The following is a 27,124-nucleotide window of genomic DNA, read 5'->3' as shown; positions in this document are numbered from 1 at the left end:
CGCCACGTTGGATATATATCCAAAACTCGCAAACAACCGATACCATAGTCAACATCAGATCTTTCCAGACTGGTACCAAATCCCATGTTGACTCTCAAAATTCAAGATATCAGCCCAAAACCCAATCCATAACCAGAAACAAGATTATGTCAGTCAGAACTCTCTTTTAACAAACAACACCTCAAAAGGCAGCCCAACAGATATGCTCAACAAAATTTGAAAGTGGAACGCCCTCCCTCCTTCGACAAGAAATTATCATTCTTCGAAAAAATAATCATCCAGAGTGGGAAGGCGAAGTCCGGCTTGCCCGAGTGTCCTGGTGACTACTTGTGGGCCTCTCACTGGAGCTCTTAGCCGTAATCCAAGAGCAGCTTCCCTATTAGCCACACTCGAATTGTGTGGGAATGGAGAGAGGAAAATCTGGTTCGGACCTCCTGCAACTGTATCCAATTGCACTGGGTCAAATCGAACTGGATGTTGATCTCGATACCCATCTTGATCTTGATCTTGCAATCTTGGTCTCTTCGATGGGACTTGTTGGCTGTTGTTGCCCATATTAGCATCGCCATGATTCCTTGCTCTCTTCTTGCTGTTTGAAGGTGGGGCTCTCTGTGGCGAACCATATTGAGCCGGCAATAGTGGTCCATTGGGAAGAAGGTGGCGCTGTGGTGCGTCAATATTGCGTGGACGCCTAGGGCTGGGGCAACGACAAGTATCTTGTGCATCTACGATTGTATTTCGAACAGCGGGAAGTGGGTGACGAGCCTGTGAATATGCAGGCGGAAATTGAGCCTCTTGAGGAAGGCGTGGCTCCATATTGGCCTTATGTGAGGATGATGTGCCTTCATAATCACTATCATCATCATAGTTCTCCTCAATTTCCCTTGAGCTCTGCTCACTTCCAGATAGAGAGGTAGACCGAGCGACCATAGATCGGTTATTGACACCATGTTCTGTTCTGCCTTGACCCAAAACACTTTCAGCATTGGAAAAGCCTCGTGCAGTGCGAGAGGGGGAACTTTGTCGAAAGGGAGAATCGGAACGCAACTCATGACCCTGATAGTGAGTTGGTGGTGCAGCATCCTCGCTGTAGTCGAAGTCCGACTCGGGGCCTTCCCACATACCACCGCTACCCCCACGTAGATGAGAAGGCCCACTAAACTTTGTCTTCTTGTTCGGTGGGCAGATCTCTTCATCTGTAGGGTCCTCAGTGTTGGCCCTCTTCTTGTTTTCGAGTGTCACCTTGCTACCATTCCCAAGCGTAAAGATTAGCTTCTTGAGCGATCCCTTGGAACTGGGGGAAGACCTCTCACTAGACAAGACTGAGGGAATATTCTCAGTATCTTCCTGTGGTTCATCACTAGCGGGTTCCTGAGGTTCATCCCATGATCTTGCACCTCTCGAATTTCTGACAAGGTCGACTGCTCGTTTGTCTCTGAAGTGATAGATCTGATTCTTCAAAGCAATCTCAGATCTAAATGGTGCATCACGGTCATACTTCATTGGTTGACCGGCGGCAGATGTCTTTCTGCCATCATCGCCTGTGTAGGAGGCGCTGGCGTATAATTCGCCAGCGCGTTGTATCTGTCCTTGGAAAAAGCTGTTGTAGTTGGTTGTGACCCATGCCCAATCAACATTGGCCATTAAGCCATCTACTGTAGGAATAGCAAGCTGGATGTCCAGGAATTGACACAACGTGTTCATCTCACTAAGAGTGTACTTCCATCTTCGTTCATGCTTTGACTTGAAGGCTCGAATTAAGATCTGGTTACGCCACTTGTTGAGACACTTGACTTCTCTTGCGTCTGCCCAATTTATTTCCTTTGTATATTTATGGGTAACTAAAGCTCGAGCAGTTGCCACATTGTGTTCGTCGCGCTTTTCGGTTCGAAGCATTATGGTCAAAGCTTCTGGCTGCGGAGCTCCAGCCAGGATTTGGGCTCGACTGTGAGTTCCTTCGTCGATGGCAACATGACCGGGAGGCATCTTCTTGACTTCTTTTTCGATAGGCCCATGACTACTCGAAGCCATACTAGATTGGCCATTGGCGTGTGTCGGATTCCGATATTGATCTGTGATATCATCATCGCTGGTAGGATCCTCAGCTGGCTCTTCGGAAGACTCTTCAGCAGACTTCTCATCTTGATCCACAGCCACGGCCTGTAAGAAAAATTAATTAGCATGTAAGGTCTTCATGATTGATATACTATTGGATCATAGACTCACCTTTCCTCTACCATTTCCTAAGCTTCCTGCTATCGGGAGTAAATGGGGACTTGGTGGTGTGACTGACTCGGCAGCAGCAGTCATGGCTGAGTCACCGGAGTCGACAGGTGCATCAACATGCTTCGATGGAGACGGAGAGACCAAACTGGAAGGTGCAGAGGAATGTGCAGCCTCAACAGACCTAGAAGCAGGGGCCATACTGGGTTCAGTGGCCTCGACGGGAGAATCACCAGATATGGTTGATTCAGAATCAGTTATAGATGGAGACGACACGACTGGGCTGCTGGTGGGGGTTACAGCCCCCTTTTCTGAACGTCCACCACGAAGACCAACTTCTTGGAAGTCTTCAATGCCCCAACCTCCACCACTGTGCTTCTTTATGTATTGGAGCTTGGCGTCCAATTCCTCTTCTTTGTATTTGGCTTTTTCAGCAGCCAGAGAAGCCAAAATGGCTGGGGATAGTGGTTGTGGACCGGTAATATTTGGTCTCGGTTGTGTAGATACGTGCGCCTTCTCTTGCCTTCTATCTTGAATGATGCTGCGAGTACCTTCGACTGGCGCTGGGTGATGATGAGTAGCGGTCTGACGACTACTGCTTTCTTCCTCCCTCAGTGTTCTGGCACGATCACCTCCATGATTTTGTTGTTCTCGTTGCTCTGTAGGTATCAAGTCGTGTGGGCCGTTGAGGTCCCAATCTTGTATGCGAAAATGTTGAGCTCCTGATGAATCTTCGGTGAATCTGGGCAAGTGAGGAGATTCGACGTGATCCCCTTCGTTTGAGTGGACGGGGGGTGGGATCGGCTGTCGCGTGGCAGCGCGTGGAATTGAGGCTCGCGTAGAAGACTCACCCTCGACGCTCTCGTCTTGTGACACATCGGATGCAGGACCTTTGGAAAGTCTCGATGACTTGGCACGTGGGGCTGCAGTTGTGTTCGACTTTGAGTTTGTTGGTCCAGATACCTGGAAGCGAGGATTAGCCTCAATACATTGTATTTTTACTTCATTTAATCGTTTTGGAAAACCATACCATTTGACCTGATACTCTTGTCTCTTGCGCCGAGAGCTTGTTTACCCTGCTAGCATCCTTGTTTCTAATGCTAGCGCCCTCTCTATTTAATGACCTATCCTGGCCATCCTTGGTTCCTGAAGCACGAGGAGGAGCCATTGCGATAGATTATATGTAGATGTTTAAAATGACTAATGTAAATGTTGAATTCAAATGAAGCTTCTGTATATGTGACAGAAATATAACGTACGAATTCTACTCAAGAGAAAGTGGTCCAAAAAGCTGATGGTGTACTGGCTCTGTTGTTATAGAAGTTCTATGGTTCTCAGGAAGAAATGTTGTAAGTATTAAGAACTTCTCCGTAGTGAAAAAGAAGAAGAGGATATTCCGGTAGAAAGATCAAGTCCTTAAAAAATAATTTGAGGTATCAAGTACCGTAAGTGCTGAGCCTCGCTTGTTGTATTGCATTTGAGTTTGAAGGCTGATATCAATGTAACTGGGTAACGCCTTGATGAATTCCATGAAGATCCCGTAGCATCGCCGATCGAGCCTATAGCGGTCCAGTTTAGATATAGTGAAACCCTTGCGACAAAACACGACTGTCTGGTACCTGTTCCCCGCATTACTGATGGAGTACAGTGAAGGTGTATTGATTTGAGCTGTATATATACCCACATTTTAATAATTAACTAGCCACTCAAAGGTGACCGTTCCATTGCAATCTCAATTCTCATAGGATCTCTAGCTATGAAATAACAGCTTTGTAATATTCGTTAGACAAAGATATCAATTAATTGCTTTCAATAGCAGATTCTGGAATAAACAATCTTCAACATTCATTAAAATGTTTTGATACAGACGCGACTTCTTTCACGTGACAAATACCAAACTTGAACACCCTTCAAGAACATGACCAACTTCTCGACTATCTTCTAGACTATTCGGTAAATATCTAACTGTTGGGTATTCCAGTTTTTCAAATCTTGAAATGAAGTGACGGAGCGAAATAATTCCATTCTGCCACGGACTAGTACGCCGATACGCCCTACGTGTGCTATTTGAGATTTGATTATGCCTGCTGGACTGGGACTCATGAACTAATGGCATTGTAAGACTCCCTATCTCTATTTTTCCATCTTACGACCCATGCTGAAATTATCAAGACATTCGTTGATCAAATTAGCCGCTTGTTGTTGAGCAGCGCCATCTAGAAGAACTCCCGACTTCTTTCTCTTTTTGCTCTACCGCAGATCTTATATATGTCATAAAGCATGCCAACCTTTGAAATTTAGAATAGGTATCTGACCTCGGATTATCACTCAACCCCTTTTGTCTTGAAGTTAACTCGACTGTTGCGGGTCCCCCCTAAATTTAAAGCGAGATCCGAACTGCTTCGATGAATACGAGACAGGAGGAGGAGTCATACGTAGAACAATGACTGGTATATATTCATTATGAAAGATAAGATCTGGATCTGCGAGGGAGGAAGAACAATGACTTTTCAGGCATGGCAACAAGGTGATGAGTCTTCTAAGTTAGCACCAGGATATCTTCGCATGAATGAAACCAGAGAACCAAAATAGCCGGTTATGCCACAGGACTAGGTGCACCACTAAAGATTGAAGGATGAAGGGAATTGATATTTACTATCACCTGCAACTATTCGGGAGTGTTTATGTGGGAGTAGCTGCGGTTGATAGTCAGCAAGAGAAGAGACGGTATTGTTTGATCAAAGTGAAGTTGACACACTTCTCAATGTCTAAAAAAGATCGCCCCTGAGAGTCTGCAATGAGATAACGGGCGGAAAAAAATGAATTGGCCGCAGGAGGGGGACAGATATAAATTCAAATACTCGACCTCATCCTGTAATTATGAGCAACATGTTGTAATATCTGACAAAGAGCATAAAGTGACTCAAGAATAGTGTTCATGCAAACATGCCACGAGATTAGGTAACAAATACGGAACAACATACATACATACATACGCAAACGATTGTGCAAGCTAGACCTGGGATCTAATCAACATGTAATTACGCTGTGGGAGTCATGATTCACTCATACCTCTGATCCTTCATCTTGTTTGCGTGACTGTAGAGTATGAAATCAAAATGCTGGAGATTTTTCTTCGCCATGAGACTTTCGACTTGATTTCACTACTGTCTGATGCTAACAAGAGTGAAGTCTCGGGTCAAATAAATATCTCAGCTTCTTGCGGGTCTGCTAATTCTGGCAAGGTAAGCCATTTGATGGGACTTTTCTCTTCATTGTAGAATGAAAACAATGTGACACTGAACAACTTCAACAGAACGATGACATCATAAGAAGCCAGAGGAAGAAGCTTTATCTTTTTGAACTTTTCAACCTTGCTAAGGTTCAAAATTCATGATTGGCTTAAATTGAGCCGAAAATATCCTTTTGAATGAGATATTCGGGTAAAGCTTGGAATCTATTCATTATATATTTCTGTTGGTGCCCCATTGCAACTCCCTTCTAATAGATAAGTATCAATCTTGCTGTTTAATCGCTGGAAAATGAAGAAATTACATTCTATAGTTTTTTGTCCCACACTCAAGATTCCACTAGACTCTAACAACTAGCACAAATCTCCGCCATATCATCATCTGTGTATTCATCAATAAAATTGATCGTAAATGAAGTGAATGGAGTTTCCAGAAGCGTTACATCACAAAATTGATGCTGTTACTTCACATAAACAGATATGTTACTGGTGGTTTCCTTATCGTCTTGAATTTCATTACCAGTTGCTCAATGAATGGTAGATCAGTGGATGGTAGATCGAGCAATAAAGAGCAAAATGAGGCCAATAGAATTGATGTTTATTCAAGGTCATTTTGAAGAGTCGTGAATTCAACTGAAGTCTTGTGAGCTTTTTGTTATCTAGGGTAGGAGCTTGACTAGAAAGATGACATTTTGGAACTCCAATCATATCAAAATATATCCGCAGGACTTTGAATTTGATACCTATCAAGTAAAAGTTATGGTCCCATCAAACAGCCTCGTCTAAGCACAAGGCTAGTGCCATTCAACTTAATTATTCTAATATCAACCATGTCTAATTGTATATTAGATTAGACCAAATGAACTTAATAATGTTTTAACAATGATTGAAGATATCTATTCTGCCGAAGCATGCCCAGTTTGTTATAAAACTACATGAAAGATAGCAAACTCGGACTTCTCAGTATATCATGTTGCAGCCTCAACAACAACAACAGCATCGACAACAAGAATTGCTCTCATGAATCAACAGGAATATCTAGTCTGAAATTAATTTCAATTCTGAGTATTTCTAATATCAATCATAACTATTTGCTGAGGAAAAAATCAATATCAAGACTCGTGCGAAAGCGATCTAAGATAAGTATGTTGCTTGACATTCCTTTCTTCCTGTATTCACTCACTGCCTTGTCTATTATATGCTTTCATTTTATTGTCCATAAATACCAAGAGTTTTAAGTTTCTCATCCTCATATTCCAAATAAAGCTGAGAAATTGTCTGATGAATTATTCTTCTGCCAGTAGCAGTAGCAGAAGCCGATAATAGCATGTATTCATCATAACACACCTCAATACACCTGACTTCATCACTAACCGGCCCACAATAGCTTCACTCTCTCAAGCATTCTTCAATCCTATCGATCTTTCTATGATACTCTTCTGTAAAACTCTAAAAAGAGTTGATCCTACAAAGCAAGTCCGCCAGCAAGAATGCCAACGCCCTTCCTTATCACCAGCACTCGATCTCAAATTTATCCCCATCGATTCGTGCCATTTTTCTTCTTGTCATCATCGAAAAGTTATCTAACAGAACCTGACTGCTTAGCTTTCCGAGAAGTATCCTCAAGGACAAATTGATCTAACCAAGGATGACAGATATCTGATCCTTTGGAAAAGTGCAATTGGTGTTTTCCTCTTTTATACCAGTGAGTCATTAAATCCGCTCTTGTATTACTTCTTTCATGGTATTGGGAGAAGATCTATGAGAAAAGGTTAATAAGCCATGGTTCTTTCGTCCCATTATCTACTTTTAGTCAAGGAAGTAATCTACTTGGCAATTTGGATTCTCTCACTTCGTTTTTCCATAAAATTTTGTGGAAACCTATGAGAAAATTGCAGGAACAGGCATTCTAACAATGTCATGCCAATAGGAACCTTCACAATGTCTTCTTATAAGAAGACCCCGAAGCCTCAGAGATCCGATAATCTTCCAGAGCATCTCCAAGGAAAGCCTACCTCACCGCTAAAAAGCGCTACCAAGAAGCCCAAACTTGCCCTCAAGTTCCTTGCAAATGTCGACGAACCTTTTAACACCACTAACACGCCCGAAAACACTGATTCAAAAAATTTATTCAGTCCTGGTCATGCACCAGGCTATTTGCAATGGAGAAGAGCTCTTGCCCCCGACCTAGCTAGTGAAACCGAGGAGGAGAAGAAACAACGAGTAAGTTTATATCCTTCACTTCTTTTCCCTTGTATCAAACTAAGACACGTTAGCTAAACAAAAGACATGCCCCAAAGGGTAAAAGAGGCACGCGCTGTATCGACGATGGAACCATTGACCGGAGCCCTGCGATTCTTGGCAAACCAGACTTATCTAAACTTGTAGTTAGGTTCAAGACCGAAGAAACCGACGAATGTTCAAATGAACTGATTCAAGGCGATATCGAATTCCAATACGAGGATGAATCAAAGAGCATTCGAGTGGATTGGAATGACGCCAAATCTTTGCATGCACTTAATAATTGGCGAAATCAAGTTATTCGACGAAACATCGGTAAAGTCTATGATAACGGGAACTTTTGGACTGTACAAGAACAAAAGATACTCACCGAATTAGTTCGGAGTCATCTTGATTCCGAAAAAGATATCGATTGGGCGCAAATCGCTAGCGATTACAACTCCTCAATTGAAAACATTGAACAGAATAAAGGAACACCTGGTGCTCCCCGGCGATATCGTTGCCAGAGTAGCGATCAGAATCCCCGAGAAGCTGTTTGTATCTCTGTACCACTTCGAGAAAATCGCCAGATACCAAAACGGGATGATTGGGTCTTGCGCCAAGAGATGGGTTTCTTCCTCGCTCCCGACGCTACTTCAGTGATGAAACTACTGCGAGACAGTACCCTTCCCCAGAAAAATGGTCATCCACCAGCGAGGACTCGCCGCGAGCAAAGCCAATTGGGGAAGCGAATCAAAGATAAAGTACTTACTCAAGAATCTCACGACGAGCAAGAATGCTCTTTTGCTTCTTCTACATATGAGGCCGATCGCTCTATGGTCGAAGCATCACCAGAATTTGCTTCAACTCCAATTCTTCCTCTTACCCAGCCTCGACCACTTCAACCTCGCCAGAAGGCCATCGTTCAAAACAAAGCAAAGCCACCTCATACTCGACCCAGGAAGCGCAGTCTTTACAACTAAGAGATTGTTTATGATAAGCCATCAACTGATTTGCACCATTACTCGACAAATTTTAATGAGAGTCAAGAAACTGGTGATAGACGACAAGCTCTTGATCTTTTGGCTGAACAGGCTGCAATTATGTATGATCATTTGCCTGAAGAGTCGAAGTGGTCTGCTCACAGACCTGTTGTACCCACTATCGCACCTGCACCTACACCTGCTGCAGCTGTACCTGCTCCAGTCAGATTTAGACCTGTGAATTTTGGTTCCACTGCATCTACTCGCAATACGCCTGTTCAAATGCCTACTGCTCGCATGGTACCTTTTTCTAACTCGCCTATTCCCACGAAACCTGTTCCATTCGCATCTGACCTTTCCGCAACGGAAGAAAACACCGCAGAATCCAGCTCGCACCATATGACTCTTACGCAGATATCAGACCCTTCAGCAAACCCTCTTAATCAAATCTTCACCCAGACACGACCACTTGTTCCTCATCTACCTGATTGTGAAGTCAGTCGTCGAATGAGAGAAACAGCTGGGGAAGAAATCACTGAAGCCAATGCCAAAAAACGCAGCACTTCCGAGCCAGCTCCTGGAATTTAAACGAGTCTTGCATCTGGTTTTACTCCGCTTCAATTCTTCTGTTTTCAAACTTTGCTGAATTGGGATTCTTTCAAATTAGTTTGAGCCTTCATTCGAGTCTGTCTTTTGGGCTTCGGACTAAGTCTTTGATTGTTGACTTTTCGTTCATTTCTGATTTCCTGTTTCGGAAGCATCAAAAATACTCCCTTGCTTCGATCATAGGGTATTTCCTAGAAATTTCGAGCATGGAAGTGATGATTCTTACACATTCTTCAAATCAAGGGAAATGTTATCAAGAGCTCAACGGTACTTTGTATGGTCACGAATCGTTGATTCAATTTTAGCGTAGAGAACAATTCAGATGATTAAATACACATGGACCTACCTGAACTTGTGATGTAATGTTCCCCTTCCAAGTATATCATGCAATTGATAGCAGAGTGGAGCTTTTAAGTGATTTTTGGGCAGTTGTAGATGAGTTATTAAAGTTCCCCGTGCAATGCGTAGCTCCTGCGACCAAGGGTAGCAGGGTCAAGAGTTATGGCAAGGACAGAAGTGATGAACAATTACCTCCTTCCTCATTCTTTACCACTATTACCCTTGATATGTCTCAATCTTTCCAAAACATCACAGCATAATTCATACAAATATCACTCCAAAATTTTGCATTGATATCGGGTAAGTCACCATGTAGTTGTCTGAACAAGATGCGTGTAGTTGTCGATTACTGATTTTGATAGATCATTGTGAACTCTCTTCGAGTACAAATTATGTATTACTCTACAGTTTCTTAGTTTGTGTTATTGTCTATTAAATCTTCTCAACACACCGAGGTAGCCTTTAATTCATAAAGACACGAATATCTATCCAACGGCGTTCATTATCCTTCTGCATTAAGTATCCCCGCCTATGGAACTTCTACCGCATCGGATTCCTGAGCGTTGTTCAATTTCCACCATCAAAAATAATCTTTTTTACTCTTAGGGAATAAATAAGCTTTCTCTTCCCATGCCATATCTGGATAGTCCACGGCAGACACAACGCTCGAGGATAGAGAATCATTGGAAGGAGATATCATCCTTGGAACTACATAAATTGAGTTCATAGGATCAAATGAATAGCTGGCAAGATTCAAAGACATAAGATACTCATGTTCAATTCTCTTTAGATGGAAAACTTTGTGCAGAGTCTCACATAAATATCGCACAGAGCCAGCAAGATGAGAGGCATTGTAATGATTAGAGGTCAAGCATACGTGCAGCTTCTGGATGAAATCAATATCAAAGATCCAGAAGCGATCCGCCGAGTTGTCAGGCAAGCCGTCACGCTTCCACCCATTGATGAATTTACGAGACAAGGAATCAAGATATGCGTATCTGGGCCTGTCTCGAGCTTACTTGGTACTTCAACCTCGAACCTTACTTGGATTGAGCAACAAGCCGCCAACGACATCCAGAAGCTATGGAAGCGTGGAGAAAGATATCAAGTTCATATGAAACGCTTAATCCAGGATTGTGATGTGACAAGGGCAGATTTTCTGGTTGCAAAAGGGGTAGAAAGTGCACGGAAGTATTGTTTACGGACTCAGGAGGTAGAAAGGCAAATCGGGAAAAATCGAAGCCTTGTACAGTCTGACGCCAACGAGTACCAGGACCTTTCTGACAAGGAAAGTGGCCAAAGGATACTCCAAACACAAAAAGATGCATATAAACAAGAGGAAAAAAATGTTATGTGCGATCACGGAGAAGAGAGGACTACTCCGAATAAAAGACAAAAGAGAAAACAAAGCGTTGTTGAGCAGTCTCCTACAAGAAGTATCTCAACTGAATCGCAGGACTTTGAGAACCAGGAGAGTCAGGAGAATCGGAATGAATCTACGCCTATAAACAAGCCGAACACTCATAGAATCAACAATAGTAAAAAGCAGGCTGGTGAGTACAGATTGGTTGTTCATCCGCAGGAACCCAGCTAATTTACCCAGTCATTGAACCAGACAAGCGTAATAACACCTCTAGAACTAGAATGGTGAACAATCTGAGAGATCATAACGCAGTTGGAGTTGCCAAATCAAGAGATGAAGCTCAAACGCAAAAAAGTCGTAAAACAAGAAATTCTCTAAGGAGAAGTGAGAATAACGGGGTTGCTTCAAACGAAACCGTTCCACCCCCCGAGCTTAGTCCTCTACAGACTAATTCTAGTGAGGTTCAAAATGTAAGGAATGCTTTGGCGAAAGAATTAGCTGATTATAATAAGCGTGGGGGGAAGGAAAAATCAGTACCTATTGGTGAAAAAAGGCAGCGTCAACCTGTGAAGCAACAGCCAGAGCCGATCTTCGATAGCGAAGATGATACCTATACTCCAAAAGCACGAACAACACCGTACAAAAGGAAGATAGGTCGTGGAGGCGCAAGACGCGGGCCAGCCTGGGAGAAACTAAAGACCGAAAGAGAGAACGACGCGTGCTCTTCAAACCATAAGAGTCAAGGTGATCAGCTGGGCGCTGAGAGTAACCCAATCGGAATAGAAGACAGTTCAGATAATGAGACTGTAGTGCGTGGGAAACTAGACAACCAGGAAGAAGATATTGAGATTGAGATGGAAGACTTGCAATAAATTACTTGCCATGCGCGATGGAAAACTGAGGAAGAGATTATTTGATCGATGATGAAATGATCCATCTCTCATTTCATTTTTTCCCAATAAGACTTTGTAGATGCTTTCTGAGTTTAAAGTTTCCACAGCTACAGTTAATGAATGGATAACCCTAGCCCTAAGAAATAGAGATGTTAGATTTTGAGAATTAGTGAAGGGTGTATACTTGATAACCTGAAATTGAGGGGTTACAGTCAAACTTTCTTTGCTTGTAGATTTAAGGAAGAAAATATTCGATGCATATAATTCAAGAAGAGACAAAGATGTTGAAGAGTTGAAGGGATGGCAATATAGGTTTCTTGTGTAGAACTGAAATTCGAGCTTGTAGTCAACTAGTACATACCAGATGTAAGGCGAGATAATGAATCTCTAACAATTCAATTACATGGATGGGTTTTATATTTCATCCAACATAGAATACGTGGAATCTAGAGCTGGTTAGATCGACCTGGGATTATATGCACAGCAAATCCATCTACCCTCAGGAATGGGGAATATTAATAGCCACATGTTTCTTCACACATTATAAGGTATTTATTTCTATGAAAACTACATTGAAATCGTCGAATCTAAACTGTCCCGGTACGGCACAATCTAATGCACCTCCACGTGACTTAATTCCGTTCACCAGATTGATACTATCACCGTTACGGCCCGAGTTCTATTTTAGAAATACTTCTCGACAATACAGTTGATTTCTCTTACAATCCACACCTTTTATTCTCGACATCAGAAGGACGTAAACCACTTTGACTGTTAATAATTAAGCACGATTGGAGGTTCTGTTTGATTTGACTTCTCAGTATCTTGCGAATTCAAGCAATCTTGAGCCGGGCTACCAACGAATCGAAATTTGGATACTTTAGTTTCTGCATAAATTTGGAACTTCTGGATTTGAAGTTAAAACAAGAAAAGGTTAGTTTCTTAAAAGACGATCCATCGCACTCCTGCCTTTCGATCTCAAGCCTCATCTTTGCAGTGCCAGTTCGAAGTCATAATACGTACACTAATTCATCGAAGAATCGATTTAGATCTTGCATAGTCTAAGACGCTTGCATAATATGGCACCACATTTTCTTCACTCAGAGTATCCTCGCTGGAACAATCCAGTACTAGACCAGAGATACTATCGTTGGAACAGACTATTTGATACGCTGGACTTTGACGACGATGAATCTCTGGGAAAGATTCTTCAAGCTGCTGGTGCAGCAGAAAGATTTCATCCTTTCAACCTCAAGCTCATTGAAGGTACCGACTTGAACGAATTTGAAATGGTTGCAGTTCGCGACCTTTCGTATGCGTTCAATCGAAATTTTCTCTGTCGTGATATAGTGCGCCACCTCATACTATTCTCCAGATATGAAGATAAGGTCTTCACTCTTGGGAATGCAACAAAGCTTTGCACGGATATACTCAAAATTACCAAATTGAGTCCTGTACGCCAGCCAGAGATGTATCTCCAGATTCGGAGAGAGTTTTGTCGATTAGCGCCAGACCTAGAGAATCTTGATGAAGATGAAGCGGAGGCAGAATTAGATCAATGGGCAAGATGGGGGCATCATGAGATACAGGTCATCACGGGACTTGGTATAAAAAAATCTGCTCAGGGACAGGACGATGATCCATTATCTCTTGAAAGCATGAATACCAATTTTGAGAATAGTCGGGAGGTAACATCCGTGCGAAATAAAACTGAAGCGGAAATATTCGAGGTAATTTTTTTGATCCCAATCGAATGATATGATGCTAATTTGATTTTCAAAGGCGGCTAAGGCGCTGATCTCAATGAGCACACGGGAAAGTGCAGACGGCCTGATTGTGACTCCCGTTCCGACTACACAGAAACAAATTTCCAATAAAAGAAAGCGCGAAGAGCCATGTAGTGGCCCAGAAAATGAATAAATTCCATCCCAGAATGAAAAAAAGTCCTCAAAGAATAAAAATATCACAGATTTATCCAATTTTGACACAATACTTTTTCTTATCACGGAGTAAAGATCCAAATATTTCCAGATGTCCAAACAAGCGGGCGACCTACCAATTTCTCGAGGACTCTCAGGCGGAGTCGAATCAAAACAGAGAAAATACGTGCCAGAGAAGTCAACTCAGAATAATACCGCAAATAGTGACACGTTTTGGCTACTTGAAGAGATAGAAACTTTGTTCGAAATCTTGAAGAGTCGCAAAAAGAGAGGCGCGCATCTAATCGTTTGGAAGTCAGTTAAGAAAGAGTTCAATCGTCGCTTTAAGGGTCGCTTACAAGAGAAAGGCTCTCTTAAGAAAGACGGGAAATACAAACTACTCGAAGCTCGTTTTGCACCAAAAAGGAGTGCCGCTAGTATTCAGGCTCTTTGTCAAACTGAGCCCTGCTTGAAGAGTGTCATAGAAGCATACAAGAATAGGAAGATAGAACCGGACAGTTCAATGGATGAGGACTTAATTCAATCAATTCAAGTGGAAGTTTTTGAGGGAGGTCAAGTATGGCTCCAAATATCTACTTCAATGGCCGCTAACAGTTTCATCAACTCTAGAGTCCCCCACGAATGTTCGAATGGAAAGGAATCAGATACATTGACAATAACGACCGTACGGAGGCAAAAGTTCCCTTACCAGACGAGAGCAAGACTATCATTGAGTACATAAGTTTACTCAATGAGCCGAAACAAGACAACGCTGAGCACTTTAAATTGGGCCGATTCCGATTTGAATACAAACCGAAAGTGGACTGGACCTTACGGAATTCTGTTGTGATGCTTAATCAATGGCGACAAACAATGTTACTGAGAACATCAGGGGTTTCTCTAGAAGGAAAGAAAGGGGGCTTAGTTTTACTTTTCCATGGTGTTCGGAAGAAAAATGCAAACTTGGGAATATAATAATCAAGCACATGGATGAGCCTAGTCTTCGCGATGGAGATGTGTCAAGGGTGGATTTTTCGTCGGTCACTAAAGAGTTTAACGACACTCTCGGAGTATATCGAACCAAAACCCAAATCAAAAAATTGGTTGCCGATAACGACCCCAGAGAATTGAAAGATGACTACATGATGGAACAGAATGAGAGAAAGAGAGAGATAGAGGTTACAAATGCGACCGCTGCTGCATATGCGTTCTCGGCGAAAAAATTAAGAATTTCCTCTTTCGACGAGGATCAGTAACACTCATCACACCTGTACGCATTCTATTCTAAAGATATCTGGAGTTAAGTCTGCTTTTGAAATGCGAATCTATCATCGAGAAGTCGTCTTTCAGTCAATAATCTTGTTGGGGCTCGATTGTGTTGAATTTCTCATGAGGCAGCAAGAGTTTGTCATATGAGGCTAGCACCGGACTCTTTGGGACAAGAATTGATGGTCTTGTGTTCTAGTCGATGGGTTTCGGGAAAGTTGACGTTGTAGAAAAATCAGAATTATTAGGTCTTGATTCGGCATTGATAATAGAGCTTCTACATAATGTGCTGTGATTTCATCATCCAAGCCTGACTGAATCAAATCGTGATACACCGACTGGGAATTTAACATTTCATCAAACTACTATTAAGCATCGGAACTGCCAGGTCTAACATTAAGTAAAGGCTATGAATTTGAGAAATTTCAAGAGGTCCTGTTCATTTTGTGTCACCGTCCAGCTTCTGTCAATTCTGAATAAAGGTCACATATATTCCTTTCATTCCTCTGCCGGTAATTATGCAGATTATATAGATTTTTTCTACCGCTGTCTCAGCTGTAGTCATCTACTACTGCATGTGTTGTTACTTCAGGCTGAAGACGAATGTCCAATTGACCATGGCTAACAGCCATCTTTCATTCATTTCTGGCTGACTATCCTGCAGCACCAAGACGGTGTTTCTCTTGAGCTTCATAATTGAACTATTTGACCTGGATGTCCCCAATTATAAACCTGTATTTACTCGTATCTATCTGTCGTCATAAGCTTTCGATTTAATAGTGATAGTCCCGCCAAAGCCCGAGCTAACGGATTTGGAGTCAATTTTTGGCAGATTGAAGAAATTTTGGCGTGATATTTAATGGTGGTATAGATCGAATGGCTGGGCAGGTACAAGAGACGGGTAAAAATTGTTTAGATATTTTAAGTACGAGTCATAGTCACTCGAATCTGCAATTCGAGTGCATATCTGAATCCACAGCTCAGAAGGAGTATAAAATGGACTGTTTGAGATATTTAGAGACTGGGTGCTAGACTCACATCTATGATGTATATTGTCGATAGATTACCGAAGTCTCAATGGAGCTTTACCCATTTTAGCTAGAGGTTTATACATTTCAGAAGGTTGAGAATTCAGGCTTGGGTATAGGTCAAAAGTCAAGAGTCTGGGACAGGCAATGTCTACGAAAGAAGTCACACGAGGAAAGAAACTCGATAAGCTGACGGTTATGGTTTCTTGTATTGTGAATTCAGCCCCTTATAGTAAATCCTATTGATACAACTGGAATGCCAATAATGTAAACTACGGTGAAAAGATTTAAGAATCTGCGAGCCTCTTCCTACAGGCTCTATCCTCCTACAAATCTGTAGACTAGTTTCCTGATATGGCAGTAGTATCGATCGAATCCCAATATCTTGAAAAACGTGTGGCAACACTTCCGTTGAAACTATCTGGTACCTGGAAGAGGTGCAGAAACGCCAGAGATTACCACCAAGAAATGTACTTCAAAATTGAGACCAGGCTGAGAAACTCAAAGATTATACTCGACTCCAATTCCCCGGCTCGGTAACTCGAACGATTTCTCAATCATCTCAAAGATAACAAACCAATTCTTGACGTGCGTGTTCTGATAGCGTCGCTGTTGCTTTGGTGTCAGACTACTGAGTCTCTCGAGATCAACGGGAAGAAATTCCATAGGTCCTTGGCGATTGGATGGATGCTGGCGATGGCCATTTGCAAGTCTTGGTGTTACCTGGCGCGCAGCTCTGCGTTTCTGAGCACGGAATGTCTCCATCTCTCTGCGGCGGGTGATCATTGTGATGAAATCCTCATCAGTATTCTTTTTGGGATCTAGAGGCTCTCGGACTCTAGTCGACTTTTGTCCTTGGACAATCTGCGGCTTTTGAGGCTGCTCTACAATCGTCCTGGGAGCCCTTGGCTTCTTGACAACTTTGTTCTCAATAACCTGATTTCTGACATCTTTTGTGCGTTCCATCTGTGCCAAGTCTCTAGGCGTGTACTTGCGGATTTTTTCTCGTCTCCAGTCGTTCAAGAGAAAAATGTCGCTCGAATCGTTCCAGTCGAATGGTTCGCCATTGCCATAACCCCGATCGTAATAGACCTCTCGACTCAAGCCGGCTTCTGTCACACTGAGAAGTGCGATTCGCATTTTGTTGGGCTCCTGTAATCCGATCACTGCTGGTGTGAGGTCTTGCCTAGGTTTGAGTGTCCAGTCGCGCTTGCCGCCAAGCTTGCTTCGAAGAGGAGGTGGAAGTGATGTATTCATCTTTTAAGGGAGTCTTGAGAATTAGGAGTTGTCCTGCTGCTGAACTTTCCAAGAATCTTTTTAAAGAGCTATGCTGGTATAAAGCTAATTTGAGAGTTATTGTTAGCCTATTTACCGATGCAGACGAAGATATAGATAATTTCATGCTAGAGGGGAATTTACCTTGATTAGATGTGGATGTTGATGTCCACCTTTGATAATCTTCGACATTGTAAGAACAAAGGAGGATCTCGGAGCCCTCTTGAATTAATTGGAGAGCTGTACAGACTAGTTCGACTTGGGATCAATTGATCATTTAGTGAATATGAGGCGAATGTTGTGAATCACGTGCATATGTTACATGATCCGGTTCTCATTAGACGAGTACCCCTGAATGACAAATGCGGTATCATCGATATTACCTAGGTATTTGGACTATGTAACATCAAACTTTAGTAGGAGAGACTGTGACTCAGTGATAGATGAATTTGTACAAGTTCACGAAATCGATCACATTTATGAGAAAGGAAAAGATGATTTCTTTGACAGCAAGCGTTAATGAATAACTAATGTAATTTTATTGAGGATTCTGGATTTTGAAATGATCATGAGCAAGTCACCTCAAACCTGTGTGAATAAAGCGATTAAAACTTTTGATTTTGCGCAGCTTGTAATGATTTCATGAGGCTCAATCAAGAATTTATCAAGCAAAGACTTGAGGGATTAATTCTACAAAGACTCTCAGCGAGTGTCAGCGTTCGGAAGTTTGCTTTCTGGCTGGTAAAACTGTTCGAGTATCTACAGTAACTTGCGTTGATATTTTCGGAGAATTTGAGCTCAGTTCAACCCGTAATATGAACAACTGTGAGGCTTGTAATTGACATCTTTTACTTCAATATCATTCTTGTCTCTATATGATGTATGAAACCTCTATGGGAAGGCTCTAGATAATGCTTGGGATTATGATCTTTACGATTATGTCACGTTGTGCTTCCATGAGCAATGGGATTCAACAACTGAAAGGATCCCCTGTTCTCCATGCCTTTGAACTGGAGGTATCATTCTTGTGAGTTTCCATAAACAGATCACACAGAATTACGACGGTGAAAGGAAGAAATTTGAAGCACCAAATAGTTGTTGAGAAGGAGAAACCTTCATTTTTCAGAGAGAACTTACGGCTAGAAGTACTAGAATACGACAATGTTCCAAATCAAAACTGAAATCTCGATAAAACGTGTTCATCTTGCGAAGCTCCACTCATGGTCCAATGGGAGAACTATTGCACATGTCTCAAAATGCTGCAGGCTCTTTCGTTCTCGGATAGCATCTAGAAACTTCTAGTTAATAGCATTCAATCTTCCATCAGTGCTCCCTTAAATTCTCAATGTCGTAAAAAACGCTCGCCGTGCAGCTTTAAACTCTGTAGTAAATCGCAAGTTAATCACATCGACTGTTTTTTTGAAATGGCGTTCAGAAAATATACCTATAAGCAGAACTACGAATCGCATGAATTACTCTTAAAGGTCAATGATAAAAATTGGGAATAGTTTGTCGTTCAATAATTAAAAGATTGGCAGCCAAGCAACACGTGCCTTGGTATTTGAGCACATGACTCAGGCATTCAATTCGTAAGGACCATAAGCAGAGTGCATTAGCTCGGACTTGGCAAATCCTTAATAGTATTAAGTGCAGCGCTAAGGAATGGTCCCCCAAAAAGGGCTGGATATTGAGTAGGTAATCCTTGCTCGAACAGGAAGAAGAATAGCTGTGGAAAGTGAATAGAAACCGCCGGTATGTAAAAGAGAACGAGAAGTGTACCAACGCGTAGAGACCGAGAATATGCGTGGATTACTGGTATGACATCACCGAGCAGCCGTCTTGACATTTGCTTTTTCGCCGGGCAAGATGTCTAGATCACGTGAATTACATCATCGTGAACAAGCTGCAGGAACAAAAGTATTCCTTTATTTGCGAAGGGTAAGTGCGCTAGAAGTCGTGTATGACGGGAATACATGCTTCATAAGTGGTATAATAAAGGCAGCGACATCTGCCCCAGCCTTGAGCTGTGTTTTGAACGATTTTCAAATCTTGGTTCTCAGTCTCTACCATATCGTTTTCTTTTTGTAAAAGTAAGTTAATTTCTACCTGTCTCCACGGCTTCTACCTTCATCAGACATGGAAGGCTACAAACTCTCTCCTCCAGTAGATTGTACGAAAACGATTGACACAAAGGATTTGAGAGGAAAGACTGCCGTCATCACCGGAGGTAAGAGGAATTATTTCTTATCAGCAAAATGTGCTGACCAAGTTGAGGTGCATATGGAATTGGCGAAGCATACACAAGGGCGCTCTCTGCTGCAGGGTAGGTTACTAATATCAGACATTCCTTTTGTTTCTAACATAATCAACATAGCGTCAATGTATGCATCGGGGATATGGACTCCGAAGGTGGTCCGAAGTTGGCATCGGAGCTTGAGCAGTAAGACTCTGTTTCTCCATTGTTCTTCGGATTTGGTGCTAATATCACTCAAGCGCAAAATTTGTGAAGTGTGATGTGACTAATTGGGAAGATCAGCGTCGTCTTTTCACTGAAGCTGCATCTTTCACGGGAAAGGTGGACTATGTTATCGCTAACGCAGGCATATGTGCTCCCGATGAAGTTTTTACTTTCGCAGGTAAGAAATATATTGTTTAAACCGCCAACACTCAGCTAACCAAGATGTACAGGCAAGGGCCAGGAGCCCACGGAACCAAATTTGAAAACAGTTGATGTCAATCTGAAAGGGACATTGTACACCACCAAACTAGCTCTTCACTACTTTGTAGAACAAAACGAGGAGAAGCCATCGCCACAGCAAGAGGATACATGCTTAGTGCTGATCGGATCTGGGGCAGCGTTTCTGGACTGCCTTCGTGGACCTGTATACCCGAGCACAAAGTGGGCTGCGCGAGGCATCATGCATTCCCTGCGAAGGACAGCGTTCTACCATGGCAGCCGAGTCAACGTCATATCTCCATGGTACTCAAATCCCCAATTAAACTCAAGCTTCAAGTTGCTAATCTGACGATAGGTACGTCAAGACGTCGATATTGTCTGCGGAAGCTTTCGAGCACGTGGAAAAGTGCGGAGTACAATTCGCGGAAGCAGGAGATGCAGCAAATGCTCTATTGCGAATCTTGTCTGATCGAACAATTAACGGCAGATCACTCTTTGTCTCGGCTAGAAAGTGGGCACCAGCAGGGTATCTGGACTTGGACGTTGATGATTACCCTGGAAATGAGCTGATCCAGGAAATTCAGGTGGATCAGATGAAAGCAGCTCCTGTGGACGAAGGCTTGTTTCTGCCATAGGGGGGGAATCAATCTCGATATTGCCACTTGTACTGTAGCTTTCAATTTTTCTGATTTAACGTCTGGCCGTGGAGCCGCGCAAATGATCTGAATATTTCTCACACTATTGTGTACCGAAGGAACTTCTAGTAGGCCTGTATTTAATGCTTGAATTCCGTTGATGGAGTGAGATTTTGAATCGAATCATCCTGTTTTGCCGTTTCTCGGACGTGTGAGGACACAAGCAGCAATTAATGCTCTGTGCCAAAGTTAAAAATCCACTCTTTCAGAAAGCGTGATATCAAAATACAGCTCCTCTTCTCCGCGTTCACCCCTCCAGAAGTTTGTTGACTTTGAGAGCTCTTTGCAACCTTTCAACATCCAGGGCCACTTTTCAACAAACTCTGGTGTGACCTCCCAACTGGATGGATCCCAAGGACTGCCCCAAACGATAAGACCACTCCTTTCGGATGGAGCATGACCGACTTCAACGAGATCATGGCAGAGATCGTCGTCATCGAAATCTTCACCTTTGCTTAACATGTTATCCCGTAATTCTGGGAAAGGAAACAGGTCCAAATAAGGATGATGAGAGACTTGACGTTGAAGTGCAGTTGGGCAGAGACTGGCTGGGCAGCTCGTGTCCCAAACGCGTGATGTGTTTTGGAAAAATGGTGAAATTGCATCTGCCGTCAGCCAGTCAAGATTGAACCCCAGGTCAACCATGTTGCTAAACAAAGCACGAAAGACGTTGAACTGAACCAGAGTGAGAAGGAGGTCAGCTCGGGGAAAGCTGGACATGCGCTGACGAGAAATGAAATGCTCAACTTGTCTAATAATGCGTTGAACCTGGGGAGGCGTCAGGTCTGATGAAATTAGAATTCGTTTGTAATCGTATTCAGTAAATTGCCCAGGGGAAACGGTATCTGCAAGATTCTGGGGTTGCTTCCGTTGTTTGATGACTTCGAGGAGGGTACTCAAGTGTGGGTCTATTCCTGGTTCCAATGCTTCCGTTTCTTCCATGACCAGTTTTGCAGGGCCTGATTGCCTGCTCAATAATTTTTGTCGTCTCCCTAAAAAAACATAAGAATATAAACATGATTCAAAGATACTCATTCCAAGGGTTTCGGCCGAGACCAGTATAAAGATGCACAAGGATATTTTACAGATTATCGAGCTTACGATAAAGTCTTTGATGCAAGCGATTCTGACGTTTCCTTCGCTCAGCAGCATTTGTTCTACCTGTCCAATCATCCTCCGCAAAACGTACTTCTGCTTGCTGTGGCATTCGTCCCAATAACACGCTTCCGACCAGCTCTCCGCCTTCTTCTAGACGTCTTGTATTGTATTCCATGTTGTGCGGACAAAATACGTGGTGAACTTTATGATTGATATTCTTGTGATTGAACAATTGGGATTATATTCAACAATATTCTTGACTTCGTTAAAGAACTCGTATCGGCGAACAACTCATTTTTAAATTTTGGTATCTGCAATCGATCTAGTGGCGACGTCCATGGACCGATTTCCCGCTCTTTAGCTTCTTGACGGCCGCTAGTCACCAGAGCACGTGGCCGGCATAGTCCCAGCAGATTACTAATCATTTTCGCTTCAGCCTGGTGAACCAAATTGACAGTTTTGAAGGCTGCCCGCCATCGTTATCATTATCATCTTCATCAATGCCGTCACATTACCTTAATTACTACATTGTTTTCATCTTGGAGTGTCTGATCTCGATTCTCGATCGGTTCGTCGATTGGACAACAGCCTTTACTGAAGCTCGTGTTGATAAAGTTACGTCTCATTTGCCTATCTATCATGCCGAGCGTGCCAAGTAGAATTTGGCCGCACTAATGCAGACTGCTTACGCCCCACTCCGGAGAGTCTACCGACAGTGGGTCTGTTTGTGGTAAGCGAGCCGGCAAGTGAACTTTCAGATGCACGACGCAATCATTAAGTACCTCCAGCAGTACCGAAATCTCGATTCGTCATATTGCATATCATGGGTAGCACAGCCTTAGACTCGGCGTGACACTTAATGTACCCTTTCAGGAATGTAAAATTGGGCTTCTACAACAAGAATTATTCAGGGTTAGTACCGGTTCTTTGCCCTCAGGTACGTTGAGATTCGAGATAATGGCATCTGCTGTTCAGCAAACTAGATTTTTGTACAACGAAACAGCTGAGATTTGTTGAATCTCCGTCCGATTAGTAAGAAAAGTAGTTGGAATGTATGAACTATGAGGTCGCCGCTAGTCCAGATGAAGTCTTCCCGATCTTCAAATGAGCACACAAATGTCTCGGAAGATTTGGCTACAGCTGCGACTTACCAATGGTTCATACTACCTTCCCTCAAGCAAACATTTAGGCCGATCGCGATCAATACTCTGGAGAGAATACGACATATATTCGAGATAGGATTATTCTCGGAGCTTGTCATAAATTAAACGTTTCTTGGCAAGAGAGCAATGCAACCGGGTGTAGGGACAATTAACCCACAAGTGAAGGTTTGCAGCCAATTAGATTTGCGTCTTAGATGATTAAAGGTTATTAGCAACACGCGTCCTGCAGTGCCTTGTAGGGGCAGTGTATCTTTAATTCCTTGAAGAAACCTTACAGTATTACATAACATTGCTTGTGACGTAGCAGACGTCAAGTAGGTCATTTCTGGGCAGAGTTTAGTTGCTTAACTCATCTACTATAAGACCAGCGATATCTCCCATCTTCAGAAACTATCTTGTCACTCACATCCACAGGAAGCTTCGTTCTCAGACTCAATTCGCAGAAAACAGCATCATCATGAAGACAGGCGTCAGCATTGCTGCACTCAGCACCACTATTGCTAACATTTCGCTTGCAATGGCACAAAACATGTCCTATGGGGCCGACAACTGGTATCACAGTGATAATGTGACCGTTCAGCCGATCACTTTCCTGACCCAATTTCGAACTTCTGTCGCGGGAAATACTTTCTTTCCCAACAATCTTGCTCGCAGCAACCAGACCGCCAGTGCGCCGGCCATTGTCGTCGGTCATCCTATGGGCGCAGTAAAGGAACAGAGTTCCAACCTCTATGCCACGAAGATGGCTGAGCAGGGCTTTGTGACTGTCTCGCTCGATCTTCCATTCTGGGGCTCTAGCGAGGGTGAGCCAATGAACACTGTAGCGCCAGAATCCTACGCTGAGGCTTTCAGCGCGGCGGTGGATTATCTGGGTACACAGGGCTTAGTTAATCGCGAGCGGATCGGCGCGATTGGTATCTGTGGCAGCGGTTCGTTCGTTATCAGCACCGCCAAAATCGATTCTCGCATCAAGGCTATTGCCACATCAAGCATGTACGACATGGGCTCAGTTACCCGCAATGGGATACGTCACGCCCAATCTCTTGAGCAGCGCAAACAACTCATTGAACATGCATCAGAGTAGCGCTGGGCCGAGGTTGACGGGGCAGAAGTCGCAGTCACTGGCGGCACACCCAACGTGCTCACCAATGAGTCAACTCCCATTGACCGCGAGTTTTACGACTACTATCGCACCTCTCGTGGTAAGTTCACCCCGCCCACGACAACGCCAAACCTCACCACCCATCCCACTGTTGCAAGCCAAACCAAGTTCTTGAACTTCTATCCCTTCAACGACATCGAGACCATCTCCCCACGCCCGATGCTCTTCATTTCCGGTGACCAGGCACACTCCCGTGAGTTCAGTGACGATGCCTATTCGCGTGCTGGCTCGCCAAAGGAGTTAGTCTGGATTCCGGGCGCAGGTCACGTCGATCTTTACGACCGCGTTGAGCTAATTCCCTTCGCCAAGCTTATCCAATTTTTCCAGCAAAATCTTGCCGCCAACTGAGTGGCTGGGAAGGCGTTGTTTTTAAGATCTCCTCTTGTGAGATGAGAATACACATGTGTATATATCAGACGGGGCGTGTGGGTAATTTTATGTTAGCAGGAGTAAATGAATCAGAGGTTTATTGCTAGCATGTGTGTGGAGGCTGTAGCATGACATGGTGGGATTTAAGCAAGTAGAATGTTCACTTCTTTTTCAAAAGCAAGAACGACTCCTTGCATTATTTTAGTAGCTTTAAAATGGACAGATTTAGTCTTAAAATTGTTTTACTTGACGTACCGTGATGTTTCCCTTTTCTCTTGTCATGCAGCTTACTTTATGGCTCCTTTCGAGATCATGACTATTTTTCATTACATCCGTTAAGAGAATTTTCGTGAAGAGATATCGATTTCTCTGTGACAATAAACTCGATGATTTCAAGGATCGGAGTGTTCAATTAAGCCGTAGTCAGCTGTAAACAGTATACTAGAACAGCACAGCTACTGAATTGCCAAGGCCTCATCAGGAGGGACACAATTAACAATAATTTTGATGGTAAATACAATGATGATGTTTTCGAAGCTCGGTAGACCATCACTAGACTGTAGTTGTGAGCTTTGAGATTTGAATGGTTCCTGTCAGGGAAGTGAATGTGGCACGTGATAAGCTCTTGGTACACCAGCTTCTTGGATTCTGAATAGCTTCAAATATACATTGCAGAATCAATAAGACAACACTGGCGCTGATATTCGAACATTATCATCATCATCATCATCGAGCTGATGATAGAACTTACGGGTGGCCACAGATCAGAAATGTATCATTCTTTGGACATTTAAGCATCCATGCACCTACACCAAGTGAACTTCATAGGTAATAAACAATGAGTTGATCAAAACTGTCCACTGGCTGTAGTAGCGAGGAGCTTGTGATACTTTGACGGAGAAGTACTGAATTAACGAAGTGGAAAAATTCTCAAACCTTATAATTGAAGAGTGAGCTTAGCATTGGTAGATTTCATATCTAAACTAACTATATATGCCTGCGCATATGAGAGTTCGCACTGTGATTGAAGTGTTCGATCCGTGACGGGGCCAAGATTATCACGTGATTCATGTGCAGGCAAGTAAATAATAGTTCAATCCTATATTATACACAAGAATATGAAGTTGCCAATGCACACAAAGCCCGAAACTCAAAGAAGGCTGACTCAAGTGCAACAGAGTGTACTGCGTGCTACTCCTCTCCCTCCAAGTGCTCGCAATCGGTAGGTATCGTACCTTCTTTCACTACACTCAAGTCAGCCCATTAATCCAGAGCAGGCGATGAGTTCATTTGTGATCCAACCTATTGACTGGTCGCGATTAAATACTAGATCGTATTGATAGAGGTCAAATAGATTAGAATAAGAAAGCTGGAATGATATTAGTTTTCAAAGATGTCAGTATCTCCTCTATGACAAAATATCGCTTATTTCAAGCTAGTTTCGGACTAGGATTAGCATGATGAGTAAATCACATGGGCATCTGATAACCATTACATTTATTGATGATGTAGTGATTTCTTTTTCGAAGCTTTTGAGTCGAAAAACGACCCAAACAATCAATCTTGAGTCACCATTCTATACCCCCCAGACTCAATCCGACTCATGGTCTGCCCGATCGGACCGTATCACCCGACCCACCAATTAGGAGCACTGCACTCATCTTCACCTGCGATCGTTTGTCATTTGTTAAATAGTTCAGATTTGCAAGAGCTATTTAAAAAACCAGATAAATATCATATCAAGATTATCGTGATGTATGATCCGCTTGATGGAGCTTGAGTCGTTTCATGTGGTTTTAGAATTTATTATAGATCTACGAAGGCTTGCTTTGTAATTACAGTCGCACCAAAACTATGAAATCAAGAATGATTCATCTCTCGATACCTACCTGACTAATGCTAAGCTAGTGTACATGAGAACAGTGAATCTATTCAACCAACCTCGATCAAATCATGCGAGAAGTCGAATTAGTGTAAAATATGCTGCGAAACCATTCTTAATCTAATAATCGTTTTTCGACGAGCATAGCAATTTTTACAGCAGATTTCTATGAAGATATTTACAGGATACGCTTGTTTAAACAAAATACTCACAGGTATCAATAATCAATCTAAACGAAAATAGAATAAAATAAATGTATCGAAATCTCAGATTTGTATGTCAGGGTTGTATTTGATCAAAAGCTAAGAACAATGGTATTATTACAGTTTTCTTCATATGTTAGCTCTTCTCTCTTGATAGTTGAAGATTGGCAATTAAACTAATCGCTCCCTACGATCCTCCGATACCTTATGTTGTGACAGAGTAAACTATGACACAATTAATTGTCGCTCTTCGAATGAATTTTCCAAAACGCCTGTATTTATAGCTTGGTACTCGAATAGCTTTAAAGCATTGAGAGCTTGTGTTTACAGCATAATCCTTGCTCCTTCCTAACAAAATTGATTCTGCTTCCGATTTTCGATCCCGTCTTTTCCTGGCGAAGGTGATTTTGATTCACGAGGATACGAAGTCCAACGGGTGGAAAAGAGTGGCAAGGGTGTATGTGATCGAGAACTAAGGAGGAAATTATAGTTTCTCTTTGTAGATCAGCT

General features: G+C 42.7%; 9 protein-coding genes across 9 annotated transcripts; 6 read left to right on the top strand and 3 right to left on the bottom strand.

Annotated features, from left to right (window-relative positions):
* Positions 1–255: 255 nt before the first annotated feature.
* Positions 256–3,391, bottom strand: EAE97_011849 (uncharacterized protein; the record flags this gene model as incomplete). The annotated part of the gene is made up of 3 exons (XM_038882363.1): positions 256–2,160; positions 2,227–3,186; positions 3,254–3,391. 3 exons carry the CDS (start codon positions 3,389–3,391, stop codon positions 256–258), a joined length of 3,003 nt encoding a protein of 1,000 aa, XP_038726855.1.
* Positions 3,392–7,414: 4,023 nt separating this feature from the next.
* EAE97_011848 (uncharacterized protein) lies at positions 7,415–9,264 on the top strand (the record flags this gene model as incomplete). Its single annotated transcript, XM_038882362.1, is given in 3 exon segments — positions 7,415–7,696; positions 7,750–8,662; positions 8,678–9,264. The coding sequence occupies 3 exon segments, from the start codon at positions 7,415–7,417 to the stop codon at positions 9,262–9,264; spliced, it is 1,782 nt and encodes a 593-aa protein (XP_038726854.1).
* A 1,198-nt stretch (positions 9,265–10,462) lies between these two features.
* EAE97_011847 (uncharacterized protein) lies at positions 10,463–11,856 on the top strand (the record flags this gene model as incomplete). Its single annotated transcript, XM_038882361.1, has 2 exons — positions 10,463–11,174; positions 11,225–11,856. The coding sequence occupies 2 exons, from the start codon at positions 10,463–10,465 to the stop codon at positions 11,854–11,856; spliced, it is 1,344 nt and encodes a 447-aa protein (XP_038726853.1).
* A 1,100-nt stretch (positions 11,857–12,956) lies between these two features.
* On the top strand, positions 12,957–13,797 carry EAE97_011846 (uncharacterized protein; the record flags this gene model as incomplete). Its single annotated transcript, XM_038882360.1, has 2 exons — positions 12,957–13,607; positions 13,660–13,797. The coding sequence occupies 2 exons, from the start codon at positions 12,957–12,959 to the stop codon at positions 13,795–13,797; spliced, it is 789 nt and encodes a 262-aa protein (XP_038726852.1).
* A 111-nt stretch (positions 13,798–13,908) lies between these two features.
* Positions 13,909–15,052, top strand: EAE97_011845 (uncharacterized protein; the record flags this gene model as incomplete). Its single annotated transcript, XM_038882359.1, has 3 exons — positions 13,909–14,373; positions 14,427–14,642; positions 14,780–15,052. The coding sequence occupies 3 exons, from the start codon at positions 13,909–13,911 to the stop codon at positions 15,050–15,052; spliced, it is 954 nt and encodes a 317-aa protein (XP_038726851.1).
* A 1,539-nt stretch (positions 15,053–16,591) lies between these two features.
* Positions 16,592–17,347, bottom strand: EAE97_011844 (uncharacterized protein; the record flags this gene model as incomplete). Its single annotated transcript, XM_038882358.1, has 1 exon — positions 16,592–17,347. One exon carries the CDS (start codon positions 17,345–17,347, stop codon positions 16,592–16,594), a length of 756 nt encoding a protein of 251 aa, XP_038726850.1.
* Positions 17,348–19,501: 2,154 nt separating this feature from the next.
* EAE97_011843 (uncharacterized protein) lies at positions 19,502–20,677 on the top strand (the record flags this gene model as incomplete). The annotated part of the gene is made up of 6 exons (XM_038882357.1): positions 19,502–19,592; positions 19,640–19,688; positions 19,740–19,805; positions 19,859–20,001; positions 20,054–20,345; positions 20,398–20,677. 6 exons carry the CDS (start codon positions 19,502–19,504, stop codon positions 20,675–20,677), a joined length of 921 nt encoding a protein of 306 aa, XP_038726849.1.
* A 249-nt stretch (positions 20,678–20,926) lies between these two features.
* On the bottom strand, positions 20,927–22,010 carry EAE97_011842 (uncharacterized protein; the record flags this gene model as incomplete). The annotated part of the gene is made up of 2 exons (XM_038882356.1): positions 20,927–21,729; positions 21,839–22,010. 2 exons carry the CDS (start codon positions 22,008–22,010, stop codon positions 20,927–20,929), a joined length of 975 nt encoding a protein of 324 aa, XP_038726848.1.
* Positions 22,011–23,455: 1,445 nt separating this feature from the next.
* EAE97_011841 (uncharacterized protein) lies at positions 23,456–24,508 on the top strand (the record flags this gene model as incomplete). Its single annotated transcript, XM_038882355.1, has 2 exons — positions 23,456–24,007; positions 24,083–24,508. 2 exons carry the CDS (start codon positions 23,456–23,458, stop codon positions 24,506–24,508), a joined length of 978 nt encoding a protein of 325 aa, XP_038726847.1.
* Between the last annotated feature and the right edge of the window lie 2,616 nt (positions 24,509–27,124).

This window comes from Botrytis byssoidea, assembly GCF_014898295.1.
Source record: "Botrytis byssoidea strain MUCL 94 chromosome Unknown BBYS_042, whole genome shotgun sequence".
Classification (NCBI taxonomy): domain Eukaryota; kingdom Fungi; phylum Ascomycota; class Leotiomycetes; order Helotiales; family Sclerotiniaceae; genus Botrytis; species Botrytis byssoidea.
Note: the sequence above shows the minus strand (reverse complement) of the source record. Positions and strands in the feature narration are given on the sequence as shown.